This window comes from Balaenoptera ricei, chromosome 4, assembly GCF_028023285.1.
Source record: "Balaenoptera ricei isolate mBalRic1 chromosome 4, mBalRic1.hap2, whole genome shotgun sequence".
Taxonomy (NCBI): Eukaryota; Metazoa; Chordata; class Mammalia; order Artiodactyla; family Balaenopteridae; genus Balaenoptera; species Balaenoptera ricei.
The window spans coordinates 90,499,595-90,521,347 of NC_082642.1; the positions used below are offsets into that span (position 1 = coordinate 90,499,595).

The following is a 21,753-nucleotide window of genomic DNA, read 5'->3' on the forward strand; positions in this document are numbered from 1 at the left end:
CTTGTTTATGGTTTCCTTTGCTCTGCAAAAGCTTTTAAGTTTAATTAGATCCCATTTGTTTATTTTTGTTTTTATTTTCATTACTCTAGGAGGTAGGTCAAAAAAGATCTTGCTGTGGTTTATGTCGAAGAGTATTTTTCCTATGTTTTCCTCTAAGAGTTTTATAGTGTCCAGCCTTACATTTAGGTCTTTAATCTATTTGGAGTTTATTTTTGTGTGTGGTGTTAGGTGGTGTTCTAATTTCATTCTTTTACATGTAGCTGTCCAGTTTGTCCAGCACCACTTTTTTTTTTTTTGGCTGCATTGGGGCTTCGTTGATGTGCACAGGCTTTCTCTAGTTGCGGCAAGCAGGGCCTACTCTTCGTTGCAGTGCACGGGCTTCTCATTGCGGTGGCTTGTCTTGTTGTGGAGCACGGGCTCTAGGCGCATGGGTTTCAGTAGTTGTGGCACACAGTCTCAGTAGTTGTGGCTCGTGGGCTCTAGAGCGCAGGCTCAGTAGTTGTGGCTCACGGGCTTAGTTGCTCCGTGACATGTGGGATCTTCCCAGACCAGGCCTCGAACCCATGTCCCCTGCATTGGCAGGCAGATTCTTAACCACTGTGCCACCAGGGAAGTCCCCCAACATCACTTATTGAAGAGGCTGTCTTTTCTCCATTGTATGTTCTTGCCTCATTTGTCATAAATTAGGTGACCATATGTGCGTGGGTTTATCTCTGGGCTTTCTATCCTGTACCGTTGATCTATATTTCTGTTTTTGTGCCAATATCATTTTGTCTTGATTACTGTAGCTTTGTAGTATAGTTTGAAGTCAGGTAGCCTGATTCCTCCAGCTCTGTTTTTCTTTCTCAAAATTGCTTTGGCTATTCGGGGTCTTTTGTGTTCTCATACGAATTGTAAAGTTTTTTGTTCTAGTTCTGTGAAAAATGCCATTGGTAGTTTGATAGGGATTGCACTGAATCTGTAGTTTGCTTTGGGTAGTATAGTCATTTTCACAATATTGATTCTTCCAATCCAAGAACATGGTATATTTCTCCATCTGTTTATGTCACCTTTGATTTCTTTCATCAGTGTTTTATAGTTTCCTAAGTACAAGTCTTTTGCCTCCTTAGGTAGGTTTATTCCTCAATATTTTATTCTTTTTGTTGCAATGGTAAATGGGATTGTTTCCTTAATTTCTCTTTCTGATTTTTCATTGTTAGTGTATAGGAATGCTAGAGATTTCTGTGCATTAATTTTGCATCCTGCAACCTTACCAAGTTCATTGATTAGTTCTAGTAATTTTCTGGTGGCATCTTTAGGATTTTCTATGCATAGTATCATGTCATCTGCAAACAGTGACAGTTTTACTTCTTCTTTTCCAATTTGTATTCCTTTTATTTCTTTTTCTTCTCTGATTGCCATGGCTAGGACTTCCAAAACTATGTTGAATAATAGTAGTGAGAGTGGACATCCTTGTCTTGTTCCTGATCTTAGTGGAAATGGTTTTGGTTTTTCACCATTGAGTATGATGTTTGCTGTGGGTTTGTCGTATATGGCCCTTATTATGTTGAGGTAGGTTCCCTCTATACCCATTTTCTGGAGAGTTTTTATTGTAAATTGGTGTTGAATTTTGTCAAAAGCTTTTTCTGCATCTATTGAGATGATCATATGGTTTTTATTCTTAAATTTGTTAATATGGTGTATCACATTGATTGATTTGCGTATACTGAAGAATCCTTGCATTCCTGGGATAAATCCCACTTGATCATGGTGTATGATCCTTTTAATGTGCTGTTGGATTCTGTTTGCTAGTATTTTGTTGAGGATTTTTGCATCTACGTTCATCAGTGATATTGGTCTGTAATTATTTTTTTTTTGTAATATCTTTGTCTGGTTTTGCTATGAGGGTGATGGTGGCTTCATAGAACGAATTTGAGAGTGTTCCTCCCTCTGCAATTTTTTGGAAGTGTTTGAGAAGGATTGGTGTTAGCTCTTCTCGAAATGTTTGATAGAATTCACCTGTGAAGCCATCTGGTCCTGGACTTTTGTTTGTTGGAAGATTTTTAATACAGTTTCAATTTCATTACTTGTGATAAGTCTGTTTATATTTCTAATTCTTCCTGGTTCAGTCTTAGAAAATTGTACCTTTCTAAGAATTTGTCCATTTCTTCGTGGTTGTCCATTTTATTGGCATATAGTTCTTTGTAGTAGTCTTTTATAATCCTTTGTATTTCTGTGGTGTCTGTTTTGATTTCTCCTTTTTCATTTCTAATTTTATCGATTTGCATCCACTCTCTTTTTTTCTTGATGAGTCTGGCTAAAGGTTTATCAATTTTGTTTATCTTCTCAGAGAACCAACTTTTAGTTGTATTGATCTTTGCTATTGTTTTCTTCATTTCTATTTCATTTATTTCTACTCTGATCTTTATGATATCATTCCTTCTACTGACTTTGGGTTTTCTTTGTTCTTCTTTCTCCAGTTGCTTTAGGTGTAAGGTTAGATTGTTTGAGATTTTTCTTGCTTCTTGAGGTGATATTGAATTGCTATAAACTTCCCTCTTAGAACTGCTTTTGCTGTGTTCCATAGGTTTTGGGTCCTGTTTTCGTTGTCATTTGTTTCTATGTATTTTTTTATTTCTTCTTTGATTTCTTCAGTGATTTCTTGGTTATGTAGTAGTACACTATTTAGCCTCCATGTATTTGTGTTTTTTACAGTTTTTTTCCTGTAATTGATTTCCAATCTCATAGCATTGTGGTCAGAAAAGATGCTTGGTATGATTTCAACTTTCTTAAATTTTCCAAGGCTTGAGTTATGACCCATGATGTGATCTAGCCTGGAGAATGTTCTGTGTGCACTTGAGAAGAAAGTGTATTCTGCCACTTTTGGGTGGAGTGTCCTATAAATATCCATTAAATCTATCTGGTCTATTATGTCATTTAAAGCTTGTGTTTCCTTATTTATTTTCTGTTTGGATGATCTGTCCGTTGGTATAAGTGGGGTGTTAAAGTCACCTACTCTTATTGTGTTCCTGTTGATTTCCCCTTTTATGGTTGTTAGCATTTGCCTTATGTATTGAGGTGCTCCTTTGTTGGGTACATAAATATTATTTATAATATAAATATTTATTATTATAATTATGTAATCTTCTTGGATTGATCCCTTGATCATTTTGTAGTGTCCTTCCTTGTCTCTTGTAGCAGTCTTTATTTTAAAGTCTATTTTATCTGTTACGAGTATAGCTATTCCCCCTTTATTTTGATTTCCATTTTCATGGAATATCTTTTTCCATTCCTTCGCTTTCAGTCTGCATGTGTCCCTAGGTCTGAAGCGGGTCTATTGTAGACAGCATGTATATGGGTCTTGTTTTTTTTTTTTTTTCTTTTTTATAGCTACTTTATTATTTATTTATTTATTTTTGTTTGTGTTTGGGTCTTCGGTTCGTGCGAGGGCTTTCTCTAGTTGCGGCAAGCGGGGGCCACTCTTCATCGCGGTGCGGGGACCGCTCTTCATTGCGGTGCGCGGGCCTTTTCACTATCGCGGCCCCTCCCGTTGCGGGGCACAGGCTCCAGACGCGCAGGCTCAGTAGTTGTGGCTCACGGGTCCAGCTGCTCCGTGGCATGTGGGATCTTCCCAGACCAGGGCTCGAACCCGTGTCCCCTGCATTAGCAGGCAGATTCTCAACCACTGCGCCACCAGGGAAGCCCTGGGTCTTGTTTTTGTATCCATTTAGCCAGTCTGTGTCTTGGTTTGAGCACTTAATCTATTTACATTCAAGGTTATTATTGACATGTATGTTCCTATTACCATTTTCTTAATTGTTTTGGGTTTGCTTTTATGGGTCTTTTTCTTCTCTTGTGTTTCCTGCCTAGAGAAGTTCCTTTAACATTTGTTGTAAAGCTGGTTTGGTGGCACTGAATTCTCTTAGCTTTTGCTTGTCTGAAAGCTTTTGATTTCTCTGTTGAATCTGAATGAGATCCTTGCTGGGTAGAGTAATCTTGCTTGTACGTTTTTCTCTTTCATCAGTTTTTGCTTTTATTTGTTTGTTTGTTTGTTTGTTTGTTTATGACTGAGTTGGGTCTCTGTTGCTCCGCACGGGCTTTCTCTAGTTGCAGTGAGCAGGGGCTACTCTTCATTGCGGTGCGCAGGCTTCTCATTGCGGTGGCTTCTCTTGTTGTGGAGCACGGTCTCTAGGTGTGCAGGCTTCAGTAGTTGTGGCTTGCAGGCTCAGTAGTTGTGGCGCACGGGCTTAGTTGCTACACGGCATGTGGGATCTTCCTGGACCAGAGCTCGATCCCGTGTCCCTTGTATTGGCAGGCAGATTCTTAACCACTGCGCCACCAGGGAAGCCCCTCTTTCATCACTTTTATTATATCCTGCCACTCCCTTCTGGCCTGGAGAGTTTCTGCTGAAAAATCAGCTGATAACCTCATGGTGATTCCTTTGTATGTTATTTTTTGCTTTTCCCTTGCTGCTTTTAATACTTTTTCCTTGAATTTAATTTTTGTTAGTTTGATTAATATGTGACGTGGCGTGTTTCTCCTAGGGTTTATCCTGTATGGGACTCTCTGCGCTTCCTGAACTTGGGTGACTATTTCCTTTCCCATGTTAGGGAAGTTTTCCACTATAATCTCTTCAAATATTTTCTCAGATCCTTTCTTTTTCTTTTCTTCTTCTGGGACCCCTATATTTCGAATGTTGGTGCGTTTAGTGTTGTCCCAGAGGTCTCTGAGATTGTCTTCAATTCTTTTCATTCTTTTTTGTTTTTTCTGCTCCTCGGCAGTTATTTCCACCCTTCTGTCTTCCAGCTCACTTATTCGTTCTTCTGCCTCAGTTATTCTGTTATTGTCTCCTTCTAGTGTATTTTTCATTTATGTTATTGTGTTGTTCATTTCTGTCTGTTCTTTAGTTCTTCTAGATATTTGTTAAACATTTCTTGTATTTTCTCAGTCTGTGCCTCCATTCTATTTCCGAGATTCTGGATCATCTTTACTATCATTACTCTGAATTCTTTTTCAGGTAGGTTGCCTATTTCCTCTTCATTTATTTGGTCTTATAGGTTTTTACCTTGCTCCTTCATCTGTGACATATTTTTTTGTTGTGTCTCTTTTTTTTTTTTTTTTTTTTTTTATGGGTGGGATTGTGTTCCTGTCTTACTGGTTGTTTGGCCTGAGACTTCCAGCACTGGAGTTTGTACGCTGTTGGGTAGAGCTGGGTCTTGGTGCCGAGATGAGGACCTCTGGGGGACCTCACTCCGATGCATATTCCCTGGGGTCTGAGGTCCTTTGTTATTCCAGTGGTTTGGACTCGTAGCTCCCACCGCAGGAGCTCTGTCCCAACCCCCGGCTCATGAACCAAGATCCTGCAAGCCGTGTGGGGTGGCAAAAAAACAAAAAAGAAAAAGAAAAGAAAAAATGGAGCAGAACAATAACAAAGAGTAAAAAAATAAAATTAGATTAGAAAACTAACAGTTGTTAGAAAGGGTAAACAATAAAAATATAGATGAAACAATGACCTGAATGTAAAAAAGAACCACAATAGTAAAAGAAAAAAAAAAAAGGAGAAAAAGAAAAAAAAAGCCTGAGAAGGCCTTGGCTTGGGGGGGGCGGGGCTTAGGCAGGGGTGGGGTTTAGGTGGTGGGTGGGGCCTGTGCTTAGGAAAAGGCCCTGAGGGGATGCGGGTGGGGCTTAGGCATGCCTCTGGCCTTGGAGGGCAGAGGACCAGGTCTAGGATCCCAGCAGGCTCACTGGGCCCGAGTGGGTGGGGGAAACGCTAGGCGTGTTCCCCCCCCACCCCGATCCTCCGATCCCGGTGGACCCCTTCTCGTTGGCATCTCTTCTTCTTCTCCCCCCTCCCTCCCTCCTATGTCCCTGTGACCCATGCAGCCAGAGGGGACCCTGGAAGGCAGGGGACCAGACCTGGAAGCCCAACAGGCTTCCCAGGGCTGAGTGGGCAGGGAAACTCCCGTGGCCCCTCCCCTAATCCCCTGGCCCCAGATGGTCCCCCACATCTGCCTCTCCTCCTCTTCCCCCCTCCTCCCTCCCTCCTACACCCCTAGGGCCCCCACAGCCGGAGGGGGCCTTGGAGGGCAGAGGACCAGGCCTGGGAGCCCAGCAGGCTTCCCAGGGCCCGAGTGGGTGGGGGAAACGCCCTCTGCGCCTCCCCTGATCCTCCCGTCTTGGAGGGCCCCTCCTGCCCACCTCTCCTCTTCTCCCCCACCTCTCTCCTTCGCCCCTAGGACCAACACGGCCCAGAAGGGGCCTGGGAGGGCCGAGGACCCTGCCTAGGAGCCCTGCAGGCTTCCCGGGGCCTGATTGGGCAGCAGAGATGCTAGGCATGCTCCCCGCCGATCCTCTGAGTTCCCGAGGGTCCTTCCAGGAGTGGGAACCCCTCCCCAATCCCAGCCACCCCTCAGGTGCCCGGTGCTGTCCAGCCTCCACTTTTCCTCCCCTCTTACTCCCCCCCTCATCCTACCTGGTCACTCAGGGGGTTCCTCCCGTGTCCTTGGGTGTCGAGGACCCCCACCAGCATCTAACAGGCATCCTAGTTGTGGGGAGATGCGAACTCCGCATCCTCCCCTGCCATCACCTTTGACTCTGCCCTGACCTACTGGTTTCTTAGTAGCATGTTATTTAGTCTCCATGTAACCTTTTTTTTTTTCTTATTTCTCTTTCTGTGGTTGATTTCCAGTTTCATGATGTTGTGGTGAGAAAAGATGCTTGAAATTATTTATTTATTTAGTTGTAAATTTATTTATTTATTTATTTATTTATTTATTTATTGGCTGCATTGGGTCTTCGTTGCTGCACGCGGGCTTTCTCTAGTTACGGCGAGCAGGGGCTACTCTTTGTTGCAGTGTGCAGGCTTCTCTTGTTGCAGAGCACAGGCTCTAGGTGCATGGGCTTCAGTAGTTCTGGCCCGTGGGCTCAGTAGTTGTGGCTCATGGGTTCTAGAGCGCAGGCTCAGTAGTTGTGGCACACAGGCTTAGTTGCTCTGCGGCATGTGGGATCTTCCCGGACCAGGGCTCGAACCCGTGTCCTCTGCATTCGCAGGCAGATTCTTAACCACTGTGCCACCAGGGAAGCCCTTCAAATAATTTCTTTTCTCAAATTTGTTGAGGTTTGTTTTGTTTCCTAGTATGTGGTCAATCCTAGAGAATGTTCCACGTGCACTTGAAAAGAATGTGTGTTCTGGTTTTTTTTGGATGAAAATATCAATTAAGTCTAACTGTTCTATTGTATCATTTAGGATCTCTGTTGCGTTATTGATTTTCTGTCTGGAAGATCTGTCCACTGATGTGAGTGAGGTGTTAAAGTCTCCTACTATTATTGTATTCCCGTCAGTTTCTCCCTTTATTTCTGTTATTATTTGTCTTTTGTATTTAGGTGCTCCTATATCACGTGCATATATGTTAACAAGTTTAATATCCTCTTCTTGTCTTGATCATTTTACCATTATATAGTGTCCTTCTTTTTGTTTTATTATGGCCTTTGTTTTAAAGTCTTTTTTTTTTTTTAATAAATTTACTTATTTATTTATTTATTTTTGGTTGCATTGGGTCTTCGTTGCTGTGTGTGGGCTTTCTCTAGTTGTGGTGAGCGGGGGCTACTCCTCGTTGTGGTGTGCAGGCTTCTCATTGTGGTGGCTTCTCTTGCTGTGGAGCACAGGCTCTAGGCACACGGGCTTCAATAGTTGTGGCCCACGGGCTCAGTAGTTGTGGCTCGCAGGCTGTAGAGCGCAGGCTCAGTAGTTGTGGCGCCCAGGCTTAGTTGCTCCGCAGCATGTGGGATCTTCCTGGACCAGGGCTTGAACCCCTGTCCCCTGCATTGGCAGGCGTATTCTTAACCACTGAGCCACCAGGGAAGTCCGAGTCTTTTTTGTCTGAGTATTGCTCCCCCTGCTTTCTTGTCATTTCCATTTGCATGAATTATTTTTCCATCCCCTCACTTTCAATCTATGTGTGTCCTTTGCCCTAAAGGGGGTCTCTTGTTTTTTTATCCAATCTGCCACTCTGTCTTTTTTTTTTCCCCACTCTGTCCTTTTTTTTTTTTTTTTTCTTTTTTGGCTGCACTGTGCAGCCTGTGGGATATTAGTTCCCTAACCAGGGATTGAACCCGCACACCCTGCAGTGGGAGCGCGGAGTTTTAACCACTGGATCAACAGCGAAGTCCCCATTGTGTCTTTTGATTGGAGCATTTAGTCCATTAACATTCAAGATGATTATTGATAGATATGTATTTATTGCCATTTTGAACCTTGTGTTCCAGTTGATGTTGTATTTCATCTTTGTTCCTTTTTCCTTTTGTGGTTTGGTGGTTTTCTTTTGTATTATGCTTGTGTTCTCTTCTTTTTGGCTTTTGTGAATATATTGTGTGTTTTTGATTTGTGGTTACCCTGGTTTTAAAGTTTGTTAGCCCATTACTATATCTACTTGCTTTAGACTGGTAGTCATATAGGCTCAAGCACAGTCTTTAAAAAAAAAATCTGCATTTTCTTACTCTTCTCTCCCATGTATTATGAACTTGATGTCCTCTTTTACATCTTCATGTTTATCCTTTTGCTCTTCATTGTAGTTACCATCGCTTTCCAAAAAAAAAAAACTTTTTCATCTGTGTACTGGTTTATTTAAGTGATTTACTTTCCAATTGTGATTTTCTCTTTGCTGTAGATTCTTGCTGCTCTTCTGTTTGGAGACGATCTTTCAATGTTCTTTTAGGATAGGTTTAGTATTACTGTATTCTTTTTGTTTTTGATTGTCTAAGAAATTCTTTATCTCTCCTTCTATTCTAAATGATAATCTTGCTGGGTGGAGTATCCTAGGTTGCACCTTTTTCCCTTTCAAGACTTTGAATATATCTTGCTACTGTCTTCTGGCCTGCAGTGTTTCTGTAAAGAAATCAGCTGATAGCCTATGGAGGTTCCCTTGTTAATTAACTTTGTTTTTCTCTTGCTGCCTTTAGAATCCTCTCTTTAACTTTTCCCATTTTAATTAAAATATGTCTTGGTGTAGGTCTGATTGGGTTCATCTTGTTTGGGACCCTCTGTGCTTCCTGTACCTCCACAACTGTTTCCTTCTTTAGATTAGGGAAATTTTCAGCCATAATTTCTTCAAGTACATTTTTGATCCCCTTTTCTCTTTCTTCTCCTTCTGGGATCCTTATTATGCGTAGATTGGCATGCTTTATATTATCCTATAGGTCTCGTATATTGCTTTCATTTTTTTTTTTTTAATTTGTCTTTCTGTCTGCTGTTCTGATTGGGTGATTTCCATTATTCTACCCTGCAGATCATTTATTCGTTCTTCTGAGTTATCCAGTTTGCTATTTATTGCCTTTAAGCTCAGCTTTTGTCTTGGCAAATGAGTTTTCTAATTTTAATTGGTACCTCTTTAATAGTTTCTAGTTCCTTTTTACAGTAATCTGCATTTCTATCTATAGCCTTTCTTAATTCCTTCAGTATTTTCATTATCTCCTTTTTGAACTCAGAATTGGGTATACTGGAGATGTCTGTTTCATCTTTAGGGGAATTCTCTTGATCTTTTAATTGAGAGCGGTTCCTCTGCTTCTGCATTTTACTTGTATTTCTCTGACTCTGTGAGTTTAGGAGAAACAGTTAATCAACTGTGGTCTTGAAGGGCTGTTTTTATGTGGGAATGTCCTGGTGTAGCCTCTGTGAGTCTAATATTTTTGGAATAAGGGCTGTCTTTAGTATGTATGACTGCCACATCTTTCCTCAGTGTGTGTTGGCTGTTTCCCACTGATGGGGGTGTGATTGTTGTGGTGACCAGAGCCTGCAATGGATGTTGAACAGGGTCTCCTCTGTGTCACAGCCCGGCTGGGGGCAGGGCCTGCTCCCCAGTTTTTGGAGTAGACACCCCCAGATCTGTTTCTGATTTGTGGTATGAGGTAGGAAGGACTGGAGCGCGTCCTCTGGGAGAGGAGCCACTGAGTATTCCTCCGTTGGAGCTGTCCACTGGGAAGTGAGCTCTGTGGTGTTGCCTGTCACCCATTGTGCAGGCTCACAAAGTACAGTTTTTGGCACTGCCCTCAGCCCTGCCTCAACCATGGGAATTTTGGCAGTCGGCCAGGTGTCCCTCAGGCTCCGTGCTCACAAAGCCACTAGCACAGATCCGTTGGTGCAGAACTGCTGAAGTCAGGCACCAGGACTACCATAGTCGCACACCTAGACCCACTGTGGGAGCTACTGAGTCAGCCCAGATCCCTGGCCCCACCTCTGGTGTGTACCTGCATAGCCTGCAGCTGCTGTCACCAGGCCCACCCCGGCCATGGGTGCACCAGTAATCTTCTCAGATGTCCCACAAGCACTGAGTTTACAAAGCCACCCATAGCACATAAATCTGCAGATCGCACAGCTGCTGGGACGCTCAGATCTCAGCCCTGCTTCTAAAGTCATGCAGTCCCTGGGGATTGGCTCGGATTTCAGCCCCACCTCCGTGTGTGGTTATGTGCTCCCAGAACTCATAGAGGCAGACCCATCCTGCAGTGAGCACACTGAGAATGAGGCTGCTGTGACGGGCCCCACCCCTTCCTTTGCACTCATATGTTAACAATGGGGCTTCAGTGGCAGACCCAGGCTCCTTCCTCTGCACACCCCTGGTTGTGGCTTGGGCCTCACTCCAGCCCCTTCAGGCTGTCTCCATGTAGCCATCCCCAATCTGCTCCCCAGGTCTGTCCTCTGAAGCCTGAGTTTCAGCACCCAGCCCCTGCACACACCAGCAGACGTGCATCTTGGGCTAGGGAGTGCATGGAGTTGGCCAGGACCTTCTGTGCAGGTCTCTCTCTGTTCTGCATGCCACAAGCTGGCTACTGCACTCTCCTTCAAGCCTCTGAAGCTCCCTTTCCATCCCGGCTGATCTCCCTGCCAGTGAAGAAGTTTCCCAGGGTGAGGGAACATTTCCTCTTTCACAACTCCCTCCCAGGAGCACAGGTCTTGTCCCGATTCCTTTTTTTTTTTTCTTTCATCCTGCCCAGTTACTTAGTGATCTTTTTTTTTTTTAATTTTTTAATTTTATTTTTTTATACAGCAGGTTCTTATTAGTCATCAGTTTTATACACATCAGTGTATACATGTCAATCCCAACTACTTAGTGATCTTTTTTGCAGCTTTGGTTGTATGAGATCTCTGCCAGCATTCAGCAGGTATTTTGTGAGAATTGTTCCACATATTTTTGATGTGTTTGGGGGGGGAGGGGACCTCCATGTCCTTCTATTCTGCCATCTTGATCTGGCCTCTACCTTTTGAACTTTTTGATATGAGTTTTCTGATTTCTCTTGTGGGTTTTTCTTCTTGCTTTTTTTTTTTTGGACTTGAACTTATTTAGTAATGTGTTGTTTAATTTCCAAATACTTGGAGCTTTTCCAGATATCTTCTCAGTATTCATTTCTAATTTAATTTCATTTTGGTCAAAGAATGTGCTTTGTGTGGTTTTAATCCTTTAAATTTATTGAGATTTGTTTTATAGCACTGAATGCATTCTATCTTGGTAAATGTTTTGTGTGCACTTGACAGGAATGTGTATTCTGTTGATGTTAGGTGAGAGTATTCTGTAAATGTCAATTAGATCAAGTGGATTAATAGTATTTTTCTAGTCCTCTGTATCTTTACTCATTTTCTGTGCATTCTTTCTATCAGTTGAGAAGAGGTATTGAGATCAGTTACTGAAATTACCGATTTTAATGGAATATTTCTCTTTATAGTTCTATAAGTTTTTGTGTCATGTTATTTGAACGTCTGTTGTTTGGGCCATACACATTTAAGATTATATGCCCTTTTCTCAGGAATGGTAACACAGTTGTTGGAAACATCATCAAGCTTCCTGGCAAATAGGAACCACACTCTATTTCTCCAGAATGCTGACCCTGAAAAGACTGCACGTCCTCTTGCTGCATTGCCCCCCACCCTTGGCCATTATGAAATGATCCTCTATCCGTGGTCATAGTTCTTGCTTTGAATTCCACTTTAATATTAAAATTGCCACTTAAAAATATTATTGAGTTATATTTTACATATTATAAAATTCACCTGTTTTAAGTGTACAATTCAATGATTTTTGGTAACTTTCCTTAGTGGTGCAGGTTTTAACATTAATTAGTTTTAGAATCCTTTGATCCTCCCATAATATCCTTCATGCCCATTGACAGTTAATCCCTGTTTCTGCCCCCAGTCCCAGGGAACCTACTTTCTGTCTCTATAATTTTACTTTGGACATTTCAAATAAATGGAATCATACAGTATGTGATCTCTTATGCCTAGCTTTTTTCACTTAGCACGTTTTTGAGGTTCATTCATGGTACAACATGTATCAATATTTCATTCCTTTTTATTACTGAAAAGTATTCCATTATGTGACACTACATTTTGTCTATCCCTTCACCAACTGATGGACATTTCCAGTATTGGACTATGATGATTAATACCGCAGTGAACATTCTTGTGCAGACCTTTGTGTGGACATGTTTTCACTTCTCGTGGGTAAATACCTACGAGTGGAATTCCTGGTTTGTGTGGTAGTTTTATGTCTAACTTTTCAAGAAACTGCCAAACTATTTTCAAAAATGGCTGCATCATTTTACATTCCTGCCAGAAACATATGAAGGTTCCAGTTCTCATCTTCATCGACATTTGTTATTGCCTGTCTTATATATATTCCCATTCTAGCTGGTGTGAAATAGTATCTCATTGTGATTTTAATTTGCATTTCCCTACTGGCTAATGATGTTGAGCATGTTTTTATGTTCTAATTAGCCATTTGTATATCTTCTTTGTTAAAATGCTTGCTTATAAATTTCACCCATTTTTTAAATTGAATTGTTTGTTGTCTTATTGTGTTATAGGAGTTCTTTGTAAATTCTGGACACAGATCCTTTATTGGGTATGTGTTTCGTAAATATTGTCTCCTAGTCTCTTGCTCATCTTTTCATTTTCTTAATGGTGTTTATTTCAGTAATCAGTTTTTATTTGATGAGGTGAGAGTATCATTGTTTTCTTTTATCTTCTTCTAAGTTTTATTGTGAAGTGAGAGCCTAAGGTCACCTTTTCGCACGGGGATATCCAGCTGTCCCAGCACCATTTGTTGAACAGACTATACTTTCCCCAAAGAATTGTCTTGGCAGATTTCTTTGGCTTGGAGTTTGTTGAGCTCCCCCCACCCTGCCCCCGTGCTGTGCCTGCAAACTCTCTAACTCGTCAGTTGGAGCACTCATAGGACCCCCCTCATTTGTTTGCCTGCTGTCAGGAGTCACTGTCCTGTGCTGCCTTTTGTTCGATGTCTGAAAACCATTGTTTCATTATATTTTGTCTGGTTCTGTAGTTGATTGAAAGCAGGAGGGTAAATCTGGTGCCCATTATTTAATCACGTACAGAAGCAGAAGTGGTCTCTTCTATTTCAGCTTTTTAAAAATTTATTTCTCCTTTTGCTTATTGTTTCCTAAGTTTCTTAAAAATAAAAATCTTGGTTATATAACTTGGGAAAATATAAATTATTTTTAATTTAAAAAGAAGCAGAAGCAGCAGCATCTTGGACATTAACATCAGCAACATAGTGTCAGCATTCTTGTAACTCATAGGCATGAAATTATAGATCTGATTCGGGAAATGTAATTTATTAAAATCACTGTTAATTTTGAGGGTATCAGTTCTATTTAATTATCTTTTTTGAAGAATGTAAAATGTGTGGTTTTCGGATTTCAGGCGATTGTGGAGAAATGTGACAGACTCTCTGAGGGAATCTGAAATCGATAAGGCCACAGAGCATAAACGTACCCTGGAAGAACGCCAGAGGACTGAAGAAAGGCATCGTACTGAAACAGGCACACCTTGGAAAACCAAATATTTTATTAAAGAGGTATATGTCCTACATGTCTTCAGACTAAAACTCATTATCTACTTAGTGAGAACTTTAGCTTAGTAGGCTTTCTTGAATTATCACTTAAATATCTTCATTTCTAAAAATAGTCAAGCTTAACCATGAGCTTTTTCATGAGCTTTTCACAGTTTGTCAAAGTAGAATAGTTTCAAAGTAGAATAGTTTACCAGCAGTTCAGATGAAATAGATTTGGGGATTTAAATTGGCCACAAAATACCGACATTAATCTTTAATCTCAATAACAGAATATGCAATTGACAATTTGTTGCCTTTTGTACCACAGTGAAACTCTTTGTTCACTTCCAGAGACCACATTTTAAGGATGCATGAAAAACTTAAATGGCTACACAGAGGATAGTGAGAAGTGACTAGAATCTTTGCAATGTTTAAGGAAAAAAGAGTGATGTGGGGGGTGTTTAGGCTGGAAAACAGAAAATTGGAGACATTCATTATAACTTTCTTCAAATATAAGTTAGGCTTATCGCGTAGAAGTTTCTTATCAGCTCCAATAGCAGACTTGGGCTAGGCCCAGACTACCAGGAAGCATTTTGAGCTTAACATGAAGGAATGTATAACAATAAAAAATATCCAATAATGACAAGCGTACATTTTATAGTAATGTGTTCCCCATCGCTAGACTCATGTAAGAGACCATGGCTTATGTAGAAGTGTTTAATTCACTAGTTTTGGAGGTAAGACAAAATGATTCCTAAAGTCTTTTCTACATTTAAAGGTTTTGTTTTATTTTGTTTATTACTTTCTGGTAGAACTCAGAGTAAGGTGAATAATGGACCAGAGCTGATGCCAAGAAAAGTTTTCTTGTCCATAGCCAAGTCTAAGGAAACTCATTGAATTTTGATATTGGTCTGTCAGGAAAGAATCTGGAAAAACAGTTTGTGAATTTTGATTACCCTTAAAAGCCCACAGTTTATTGTAGTAGTTTCATTGCTTTAATTTTTCTCAACTGTTTTCTTTCTTCCTTCCTTCCTTCCTTCCTTCCTTCCCTCCCTCCCTCCTTCTCTTCTTTCTTTCTTTCTTTCTTTCTTTATTTTTGGCTGCATTGGGTCTTCGTTGCTGCATGCTGGCTTTCTCTAGTTGCAGTGAGTGGGGGCTACTCTTTGTTGTGGTGCATGGGCTTCTCATTGCGATGGCTTCTCTTGTTGTGGAGCACGGGCTCTAGGCGCACGGGCTTCAGTAGTTGTGGCACATGGGCTCAGTAGTTGTGGCTCACGGGCTCTGGAGCACAGGCTCAGTAGTTGTGGCGCACGGGCTTAGTTGCTCCACGGCATGTGGGATCTTCCCGGACCACGGCTTGAACCTGTGTCTCCTGCATTGACAGGCGGATTCTTAACCACTGCACCATCAGGGAAGTCCCCCAAATGTTTACATGGATAGGAATTCAAGGAAAAGTACTTTACATCTCTTCATTTTTATATGAAAAGATAAACCTTTGTAAATACTATGCAAAATTATAGTCTGGTAACCTTGCATTTTTTTCATTTCAAGCTCACTAAAATAGCATACCAGAAGCAGATTCTAAAGAGGAGAATTTTTCTAAGGGAAGACTTCTATAAATCATTAAAAATGAACTCTAGGGGCTGAGAGCAAGAAGCTGTAATGGGTAAAAGATGCAACCAATTTTAAAAGATTTTAAAAGATAGGCCTCCTGGTTCTTGTAACTAACATGACATGTAAACATGCTACTTCTCATGTATTCTTTATTTGACAGATATTATTAAGAACCCGCCACTTAATCCCTTTATTATACTTTGTGATGTTGGATAGACAGATGTAGAAAGTGATAGCAAGATATGGCAGTTGTCTAATAAAGTAGTGAATTTCTTTCTGCCTAGATAGTCTTAACTAACTGCCTTATGAAACAGTAGACTGGAGGTGCTGACTCAGGTTTGGGCCTCTTTAGTTGGTAAGATGTAAGATGGCTTTCTAAATGGTGTGCCATGACACAGTGGTACAACAACAGATGGGTTAGATTCGTGTCATATACTGATTGCCTAAGCCCCTGGGGCTGCCGCGTCACATCCTGTGTGTGACAGGACCATGGACTGTGCTGTAAGAAGCACTGCAGAGGAGAGGTGAGGCTGATGAGGATGGTAGTTAGCTGACACTGATACCACGAAGTTCATAACAACTTTGGCGCTATTGCCATCAGGTATGGCTCTTTGCTAAGAAGAGTCATATGTTATTGAAAAGTCAACTTTGTCTCCCCTGTGGTCCTAAACACAGTGCTGGGCACTTAGTAGATGTTTCATACATATTGTTATGAGTAACAAGAGCTTTTCCACTTGTTTGGTACTTTCATTATTGCTGTCAAACCAACAGACCAGTTTGGAGTTGACTTTAGTTAGATGGAGGAGTAGAGTCACTTGATATAAAAAGAGGAGGTAGAGTAACCTGAGAAAGTATAGATGAATTTAAAGTATTTCTAGTATCATTTGATAATACCTACCTTCTTTTCCTGACCATTTCTCACTGACATTTAATTTATTAGATCTTCCATTTCCTCTCTTTTGCGATTTTACACATCCGTCAGGATCTATTGGTCGTATCCTCTTGAGTGGATGTTTAAAATTTCTTAAGATGTATATAAATGCAAGAAGGAAGGCTTTTGCAGAATAGTGGACCACATTGGAGTCAGATGTGTTAAGTTTGAACCTCAGTCATACCTTGGATAGTTTATTTACCACTTCTAACTTCGGTTTCCTCATCTGTAAAATGTAGGTAATTATATAGAAGGTGCACTGAAAAGAACTCTGCCCTTCCTGGGTGAAGTTGGACAACTCATTTCACTTCTTGGAGCCTCAGTTTCTTCATCTGTGAAGTGAGATGGTCAGGTGGCACGTCTTAACTTCTAAACCTAGCATTCTGTAATGTGGTTAGGAGACATCTTTTGTGTTTTTGTGTTTTGTGATAATTATCAACCAGGTGATTTAATTTAAACAACATAATGGTTTCTGTTGTTAAAGAGAAATTATTCTGACACTTATTAAAAATGACAAGGAAGGGCTTCCCTGGTGGTGCAGTGGTTGAGAATCCGCCTGCCAATGCAGGGGACACGGGTTCGAGCCCTGGTCTGGGAAGATCCCACATGCCGCGGAGCAACTGGGCCCGTGAGCCACAATTACTGAGCCTGTGCGTCTGGAGCCTGTGCTCCGCAACAAGAGAGGCCGCGATAGTGAGAGGCCCGCACACCGCGATGAAGAGTGGCCCCCGCTCGCCGCAACTAGAGAAAGCCCTCGCACAGAAACGAAGACCCAACACAGCCAAAAATAAATAAATTTAAAAAAAAAAATGACAAGGAAGACTTTATTCAAGAATATCGCAGTAGAGGAAAAAGATTGAATTCAACTCTGAATGTGTTGATAAGTGGGAATTTATAGCCAGTGGGCAGGATGAGGGAGTGGATGGAAGATTACTAAGAGGAACTTGGTCAGATGTCAAGGATGGTGGGTCGGGGGAGGCACATGATTAGATCAAAAATGCGAGGAGAAGAGTTTCATTGGATATCAAAGATGAGAGAATTCTTGATAAACTAGTTCATCAGGATGTTTTTTTGCTACAACTGAGTTTAGCAGGCCTAGGATGAGGCTTAGTCAAGAAGAGAGACAGAGGAGTCTAACTTAAAGTTTGGTCAAGGAGAGAGTCCTCGTCACTATGACCCACATAATTGCTGGGCATAAGCCATTTTTGGAGTAAGGTAGGGTAAATATATATTTTTAAATATTTTTTTGAGGATTTTTTTTTTTGATGTGGACCATTTTTAAAGTCTTCATTGAATTTGTTACAATATTGCTTCTGTTTTATATTTTGGTTTTTTGGCCATGAGGCATGCGGGATCTTAGCTCCCTGACCAGGGATTGAACCCGCACCCCCTACATTGGCAGGTGAAGTCTTAACCACTGGACCGCCAGGGAAGTCCCTAAAAAAATTTTTTTAACGCAAATAAACTGAGGGCGATATAGGGGTTACGGAGAGAGGTTCAAATCTGACTTACTTCACCTAGTCGCATAAACACTGAACTGCAGTCTTAGCTACTGTGACCTCAGCTCTGCCAAGCTCGCACCCCAGTATGCTGCTTCATGCATTTGCTGCAGCACTTTTTTCCTCACTTGGTCTTCTCCTGTCTTTCGTTCACTCTTTGACTAACTTTATCTCCTTTTGGTATCCTTCTATTCACAGGAACCAGGGAAAACTAATAGGGTAGAGTCAGGAAAGAACTAGGAAACAATACTCAGATCCTAGAGATGCTGGTTGAGGTGTAGAGAACAGCTCGTACCTTGGTGACCATTTCCTGTGCTCCACCTGCTGCCTGTCACTCCATCAGTGGGGCTCAATCTGCAGCATCTTGGCAAAATTGGCAGAATTGCTACAAATGACTCCTGCAAAGTAAAATATTCGTGGAGCACAAACTAGGTCTTCCCAGACCAGAACTTCTCACCTAATCCTAGCTAAACCACACATATTTTTTGGTGTCTTAAGCACAGAGGCTTTTTCTTCACAAACTCTTGTTTTTAAATGTGAGAACAGAATTCGATTTCAATGAAGGCATTGCATCTAGTTTTGGTTACTGATTCTGAACATAATAGAGGAATGGTTCTTTAATTTATTTTTCTACTTGTTTCAGGGAGATGGCTGGGTTTATCACAAACCCCTTTGGAAAATAATTCCAACAGTACAACCAGCAGAGTGACACATACTATCTAAGACTCGACCAAATGAACTTCTCTATTTACCCTAAACTCTCCCAGAATGGAGTCATTGCACTGAGTGACCTGCTTCCTGATTGCACAGACTGAAACTAACTACACACGAATGTACCAATTAGGGCACCATAGAACTGCAGCAAGACCAAAGTGTTGAAGAAGCACGATGGACCTCTCACCAAGCTGTTCATGTGATGTGAGCAATATCATCTGAAGCCCTTTCACCTGAATTATTAGATGATTAATCTTTTATCCAGTTCCTGCTCCAAAAGCTAAGTTTGAATCCCCTCTTTTTGCATGGGGGCAGCAGATAAACACAACAGTGAGAACTCAGTGATTTTGATTTCTTTGTAGTGAAAATTGAAGTCTCTTTCAGAGTTTGTGCTTTGCTTTCTGTCAGTAACTGAAGTATTCACTACTTTTACAACAAATCAAGAGGAGGAAGAAGATGACCCAGAAGTGGCTTCAGCCATTCATTGTGCCTGAAATCAGTGTTAAAAAAAAGTCAACCAGGTTGTCGTAACAAGGCATTCTGTTTCTTCAAAGAGACTGTGTGCCTGTGTCTGAGGAACTTATCCGTTATCCACCTCTGTTGGAACTCTCTTTTAAAAAGTATATTTATAAATTGATTAGAATTATAACCATGGAGAATTTTTTCTTCTGAGCATTTTAATATACTTGAAAACAGCATTGACTTGAAAAATTTCAGAGCATTTTTCAATACCTAGTTTTATTAAATATTATACTTGAGAGACAGTTTTTTAAAACATGGTCATGTCAATATGATGAGATTTTGGCCCTTCTCAAGAACTGAGGCATTAAAGAACAAGCAAATATTAAAAAATAAGACTTACTGTTTTCCTTACCTTTTTTTCACTTGTAGGTTAATATCCAATATTACGTGCTATCCCTCTGGATAAGTATGCTTTATCTTACCTCTGTTCACTCAAAATTTAAAACAACTATTCATATTTGTCAGTAATTCAGAAGTTATATATGTGACTAAGTGCATGTATGGTATGTTTTGTTTTTTCAAGGAAACGCAAATGCTGAAGAAAGAGTATGAAATAAAAAGGTATCAGGAAAAAAAGATATCAGGAAGTTGTATTCAGGTACAGTCTTTTTTTTAAATAAGTATTTTATTGAGGTTGAAGAATTGCTGGCAATTAATAGAATAGTGCTAATTATGGCTTTCATCATTCATTCACGTATTTATTTAGCACCTACTTATGGTGCTCAACACTTGTTACTTCAAGCTACCTTAATTTTCCAAGAGTGGTGCCTTACTCTGTTTCTTCTGATGTGGTCTTCCAATCAGTGTGTGTAACATATACCTGTTATCCATCAGCCATTGTAAGTGGCTGTATCTGTTGCATCATCATAAGAAGCTTAAGCTTTGTGCTCTGATAAATTGTGTTTTATTGAAGGGGGCTGATAGGATGAAAACAGCAAAATAATAATTTTTTTCAACAAATTGTAAATTGTAAGAAGATAATTGGTTAATGTACAACCATTTTAATGATTCCCTTGTTCATTTTTGCTGTGAAATGCACTGAAAAATCTCAAAATGAGTTATAGTTCATGTGTTGGGAAGATTAAAAAATAATAAAACTAGAGAACAATGATGCCTTTGTCTGTTTTATGAATGGAGAGAAATAGAAAGTTTATATTTAGCGGAGTTATTGCCCTGTTCATTCGAGAAGGACATTGATTTTAAATCCTTACCTTCAGGAATCTCTTAGGGAAATAAGGGAGTAAATTTAATAACAGTTTTTTTAAATTAAAATGTTTTAATTTTACGACTTTTAAATAAACTGGAAATAGAGCAAGAATATCAAATGAAACTGGAGGTTTTTGTTTTGTTCTTTGAACCGTTTGAATGCCCATTTATTTCTTTGAATTTTTGAACCATTTTAAGAATTACTGAAATATGATTTTTTAAAATTCTTATTAAAAGTACATTTATGAGTAATTGAAATTTCCCCCCCTTGACAGGAGTGAAATAATACCACTTTAGGGTAACTGTTTTACCTTGTCCTTCTCTTCTTGACATCTGCTGTAGCTTATTCACTTAACAAGAGGTAGAGGCCTTTTCTGGTTTTTGTTTTTGTTTTTGTTTTGTTTTTTAATCTACACCTTGTTAATATTTGGCCAGGGAAACAAGTCTTTGTAGCAATTGTATCTCTATCTTTTGGGGCAAAGTTTTAAATGTACACTTTCCTTCTGGCTATTAGGAATTGTATGTTAAGAAGTCCAAGACTAGAAGTGAAAAAAAGAGAAAATTCTGGCCTTTAGATTGTGTATTGGGAGAGGTATGGCATCTGCATATTGATTCACTGAATTCTGCAAGTTGTAACCAACATCACCTCTAATACCTACTTGTCACCAAAAATAAGAAGAAGAAGAAGAAAAGTATTGAGTCCCTTCACTCCACAACAACCCTGTGAAATTGTAAAGTGAGGGATGGCTGTTCAAACTTTACAGATGAAGAAATTATTGCTCAGAAAGTTTAGTGCTCACTTCAAGTCACTTAGCTAGACCTTCATTCATTCAACAAACATCTGCTGAGTATTCCTTTGGGGCTGGGATTCCTTTGTCTTTTGGCTGGGGATAAAATAAAAGTATTCCTTTGCTACCCTGCATTGGACTCTGATGTGGCAAATACTCTCCCTATCCTCAGAGACTTGGATGAGGGAAGAAGCTAAAACTTAATTCCTGAGAATGGGATGTTGACACAGGCAAGGCTATTGGTCTTTCCAAATCCCAGAAAAGCATCAGTGATACCTAGGTAATGTGGAAGGCAGAGTTGAGCAGTGAGCTGAAAACAACAGGGTTGGTTCAAAGTCTGCATAAGAAGCCCCAAACAATGCATCCAGGTGACTAACCCTTGTTCCACCCTACAAGAGACTCTTGAGAGATTGAACCAGAACCAATTGGTTCTGACTGAACCAATTCAGATCTTTCAGCCCCTTCCCCTATCCCATTCCCAAAATATTGGCAGTCAGGCTTATACCCTTAGGCGAGAGATTAAAAGATCCATTTTAGGAGAACAACTCCAGAAAAAAAGAAGTCCTACGATATATTTGAAGGGTCCACCAGCAAAAAGCTCAGCTGACAACCCTGTTAATTACTTTACAGTAAAGCCAAGTCAGCAGTTCCTCCAACATAAC

At 40.4% G+C, this 21,753-nt stretch overlaps 1 protein-coding gene across 3 annotated transcripts in view; it reads left to right on the top strand.

Moving 5' to 3' along the window:
- The window catches only part of OSBPL11 (oxysterol binding protein like 11), a 99,894-nt gene extending 79,686 nt beyond the window's left edge, over window positions 1–20,208 (top strand). For all 3 annotated transcript variants that reach the window (XM_059920916.1, XM_059920917.1, XM_059920918.1), the window contains exons 12-13: window positions 13,688–13,841; window positions 18,505–20,208. In XM_059920916.1, the coding sequence (XP_059776899.1) occupies window positions 13,688–13,841; window positions 18,505–18,570 (220 nt within the window). In that variant the 3' untranslated portion in view covers window positions 18,571–20,208. The remainder of the gene's footprint in view (window positions 1–13,687; window positions 13,842–18,504) is intronic.
- Window positions 20,209–21,753: the final 1,545 nt, after the last annotated feature.